At 44.5% G+C, this 5,000-nt stretch overlaps 1 protein-coding gene across 1 annotated transcript in view; it reads right to left on the bottom strand.

Moving 5' to 3' along the window:
- LOC125039310 (homeobox protein Nkx-6.2-like) overlaps window positions 1-5,000 on the bottom strand; it is a 49,226-nt gene that overhangs the window by 31 nt on the left and 44,195 nt on the right. Inside the window, exon 4 of the mRNA XM_047633149.1 lies at window positions 1-1,046. This exon is cut by the window's left edge and continues 31 nt beyond it. Within this exon, the coding sequence (XP_047489105.1) occupies window positions 747-1,046 (300 nt within the window). The 3' untranslated portion in view covers window positions 1-746. The remainder of the gene's footprint in view (window positions 1,047-5,000) is intronic.

A 5,000-nucleotide genomic window follows, 5' to 3' on the forward strand; every position in this document is an offset into this window, starting at 1 on the left:
TAATGTGATATTCATCTCGAAAACAGTTGAACAAAAATGAACATAGGCTGTTGGTGAACATTATGAGACCGCAGAACAGGATACGAAAGACTATTAAAAAGCCTTGATTTCTGTTTGCTTCATATATACACACATCTATATATGATTCGCATGGTACATATTTTCTTTCTGTTTTGTCTGTGGTTAAAGATCAGTTACCAACTACCACGAGTAAAAAGATAAGATTGGGATCCGTAACATGTTGCCGATTCTGAACCACTTGCGAAGAGCGAGACAAGTCGTGCTTACGAAAAGGGCGTCGGGTATTTCTTTTTTCTCATTTTAAATATATCACAAATATACAGTAAAGCTCGATCTGCGAGTATTTAATTCATAGAGACAGATTTGAAGAATAAATGTGATGCTGGGATTCGTGTCTAACTTGTGTATTTTTTTCCTTAAATGCGTAATTATAAAATTCGTAAAATGTATCTGACTTTGAACGTTGCAGTTCGTGTGGTATCCACATACCTTTTTTATTACTATTTTAAAGCACATGTATATACAATATATAGATGAACTATCATATATTACATAAACAACACTTGAACCCAAAATAATCATGAAGTTCGGCTGTTTCCTTTTTTCCTCCGAAGTTCCTCCGAAAAAGGTCCTTATCGGCGCTCCCCAAAGCCAACCAAACTTCACTTCTACCCAGGTTGCACCCGCGCCGCCGCACCGGAAGCCGCCTCTGCCCCCGCTGCCCCTCACTGCAGGCTGGGCTGCAGGTCGCGGCTCGGAGGGCAGTCGAGGGCGTCGAGCGCGGAGGCGGCGGCGGCGGAGTGGCCGGCCAGCGCGCCCATGTGCGTCTGGGGCGGGGCCGTGGCGGACGGCGACTCGTGCTCGTCCAGGTTGTGCTTCAGCCGCTTCGACTCGGACTGCTCGTCGTCGTCCTCTTGGTCGTCGTCTCTGTAGCCCTCGACGGCCTCCTCTTGCTTCCTCTTGGCTGAGGCCATCTCCGCGGCGTGGCGCTTCCGCCATTTTGTGCGCCGGTTTTGGAACCACACCTGCGGGAGAAAACGGCCCGTTAGCGCGCTGTGGTAAAGGACCTGTGGTCGAGGGAGGGAGGCGGGCGGGAAGGAGGGCCATGCATGCTATCTATTGCCGCTCCTTCGGCATGGTTAGGGGGACAAGAATGGGAAGTAAAAAAGAAAAAATCATGAATGTCAATATAGAAAAAGTGCATAAAATTTGAGAATATATATATATATGTGTGTGTGTGTGGGTACGTATGTCTATATATATACAGACACTCATATAAATATATACATATATATACATATACATATGTGTATATATATATACATACATACACATATACATATACATATACATACACACACACACACACACAAATGTGTGCATATATATATATATATATATATATATATATACATACATATATACACATGTGTATATACATATATATATATATATATATATATATACACATACACACACACAAATGTGAATATATATATATATATATATATACATATACACACACAAATGTATATATATATATATATATATATATATATATATATGTATGTATGTATATGCACACACACACACACACACACACACACACACACACACACACACACACACAAACGTTATTTCTGCATATCTCGAGCGCTTTCTCGGCAATAGAGAGATTATGATATCTTTCCTTTTCCTGATCTCTCGATTGTCCGAATATGACGTGTCAATGTGTCTTTATGAGATAATGTCGGGAGATAAGAGCTTTTGTTTGGTCATCTCAAGTACGCCTATCTATCTCTGGTAATTTGTCAATGAATTTAGTATCGTTATCAGGTGTTCATGTTTAATTATTACGCTTCTGTACACCGGCAATGTAGGCCTATCGATAGTCGAGGCCGTGGCGCTCGAGTGGCTCTGTAAGAGCCTCTGATCTAATAATGATAAAGATAAATGATAAAATTGATAGCAACGCCTGTGAAAACGCCAAGTGTATTTCGGGAAAATTTCATATCTCACCTCCGGAATAAAGATGATTTCGCAACGGCGTAGCGTAAACATGTATCCGCCGAAAGCGTTTATGATTAGTGTTGGCGATTTTCCCTTTTCGAGAAGAGGCGCCATCGGGACGCCGTATGGTCACTTAGGACCGACTACGGAACAGCTGCAATCTTTTTTAAAACAGCCAATTTTCTCTCATTTCCCTCCCTCTTTCTTCATTCCCGCTTCTACTTAGAACATGTCGCAGTCCCGGCCGATAACATCCTTAAATATTAAGCTTACGGATAATACTCCTCGATAACCCATCACGACCAAAAGGAATTAAATACGAAAACGATTGTCACTTTATCGCCAGATGGGATTAGGTCCGATCAATCCCGCGCCTATACGTGCTCAATCGGCTTCACATGCCCAAACAAAGGATTAAGCGGGCAAACACAAACAGATGACGATCGCCACTTGACTTGCCTCGGGCCTGTTCGCGCGCCCTTGTTACTCCAGTTGCGAAATGGCGGGATCGTTTACGGAAAATACCTCTTCTTCTTTTTGTTAAGGATGATGTACGTGCGTATATGCAATTCGCGCGCATTTGAGTGACGGATGGATGTGTACGATAAATCGCGGTGTTGTATTTATGCCTCCCAGGAATTATACCAGGTCTTCCGCCACCTCCTCCCCTCCCCTTGGAAATAAGAAAATAATAATAAAAATAAGTGGAACGTCGAGAAGAACATCGAGGCGAAAATGGGTTAGGCAGGTCTTTGAGGGCAAGGGGAGGGGAAGGGGGGGAGGGGGGAGAGGGAGGAAGTAAGGGGAATTCCCGCCAGCGGCTTTCAGCATTTATGATCTAAACTGGGCGGAAGAACTAGCAGGCGATGTACCATTTGGTGCGTCAGGGGGAGGGAAAGGGGAAGGAGAAGAGGGATCTAGGGGGAGGGGAGGGAACAGGGGAGGGCTGTGTCTCTCTCTCCCGGGTAATACCGGAACGTGATGGAACTCTCGCATTACTTGCCTACCTCCATTGTCAGATTATCCTTCGCTGTTGTAGGCGACATTACCTCCCTATTCCGACCGCCAGAGCCCCGAGGTGTATTAGCCCTTAATCTCCGAGCGCATAAGGGCCGAAATGGGGGCCGCGCTAAAGATAGGGTTCGGCTGTTATGATTGACAAATGGGCCGATTGTATTTTATTGAAAGTTGGCGGTGCGTTGCGTCTGAGCGAGTGTGTGTGATTGACACTGTAGAGACAACAAGGGGGGTTCGGCGGAGGGGGGGGGTAAGGATTGGGTAAAGCACAGGGGGGAAGGGGTGGGGAGGGAAGGATGGGAAAGAACACAGAGGGGAAGGGTGGGGAGGGAAGGAAGGAGTGGGGAGGGAAGGAAGGAGTGGGGAGGGAAGGAAGGGGAGAATGCTTAGAGAATGGGGAAGGAGAGAGAGGTAAGGAAGGAAAGAGAGGACAAGGAAGAATGATAAAGATGAAGAAGGGGAGGAGAGAGAGAGAGAGAGAAGAATAAGGGAATGAGGGAGGGGAAAGGAGGGGAGGGAAGGGAGAGGGGGAAGAGTAAGGGAGGGAGGGAGAGAAGAGGAGGGGCAACAAAAGGGAGGGAAAGGGAGAGAGAATGATGAAAGGATGAAGACGGGAGAGGGGATTAGAAGGAAGGGAGGAGGGGGAGGGGAGAGGGAGGGGAGGAGAAAGAAAGAGAGGGAAAAGGAGGGAGAACAACAGACTCCGAGACAAGGGCGAAAGGCGGAAACGAGAAGTGGGGGAAACAGGAAAACAGGAGGCATGAGAGGACGGGTGATAAAGACGGCAAGAATCAAGGAATTGGACAATAGATATATGGAGGTGTGAGAAGGTATAGTAAGGGACTTAAGGTTATGGGTATGAATGAGAGAGAGAGAGAGAGAGAGAGAGAGAGAGAGAGAGAGAGAGAGAGAGAGAGAGAGAGAGAGAGAGAGAGAGAGAGAGAGAGAGAGAGAGGAAGAGGCAATAAAGTAATCAAAACACACACAAATAATAATAATGATAATGATAATAATGATGATTATAATACTACTACTACTACTAATAATAAAAAAGAAGTAGTAGTAGTAATAGTAGTAGTAGTAGTAGTAGTAATAATAATAATAATAATAATAATAATAATAATAATATTAATAATAATAATAATAATAATAATAGCACAAGAAAGATAACAACACGACACAAAGCCAAACGAAGCGACGCGAAAACAAAACAAAGAAAAAAGAGAGACGAACGCCAATCTACAGATAAGGACCCCATCTCCTCTCCATCTCTCGACGCATGACTGACGCGGACGCATGACGCATGACCGTTAAAAACACAGTAGTTTCCTAACGTTCCGTCACTCTCGCTATAATGATAACCATATCAGCTATTCAGAGGCCTATAATAATTCTAAGTAGGGACGGAGTAGGCCTATGTACGCATATAACGCGCAGTCGGCCATAATCCCGATTGCTTTTTGTGTATTTTTTCTTCTCTCTCTCCTTTTCCTATTTCTTTATCAGTCTTTCCGGATGTTCCTGTTTGAGGTGAGCTTCTCTTGTTCTCGTTTCTGGTTATTTTTTATTTCTCTTTCTCCCCCCCCCCCCCCATTCTCTCTTTCACCATCTATCAGCAACTTACATAGAGAGGAAAGAAATAGACGATGAGTCCTCTATTTTTTCCCTCTCTGTGTGAGTTGCTTGTGTTTCTTTCCTCTTAATCTCTCTCTCTCTCTTCTCTTTCTCTTTCAATCTTCTTTTCTTTCCTCCTAATCTTCGTTATCTTCCATCTACATCTTCCTCTCATCTCCCTCTTCCTTAATCTCCTTCCATCCTCATCTTCCTCTACCCCCCCCCCCCCCCATTTTATCATCCTCTTCCTCCTTTTTTCTCATCCTATTCCAACTTCCCGTCCATTTCCCGTCCTCCTCTTCCTCTTTCTCTTCCTCTTTCCTGTCCTGTTCTGCTCC

Source organism: Penaeus chinensis, chromosome 27 (genome assembly GCF_019202785.1).
Source record: "Penaeus chinensis breed Huanghai No. 1 chromosome 27, ASM1920278v2, whole genome shotgun sequence".
Lineage (NCBI taxonomy): Eukaryota > Metazoa > Arthropoda > Malacostraca > Decapoda > Penaeidae > Penaeus > Penaeus chinensis.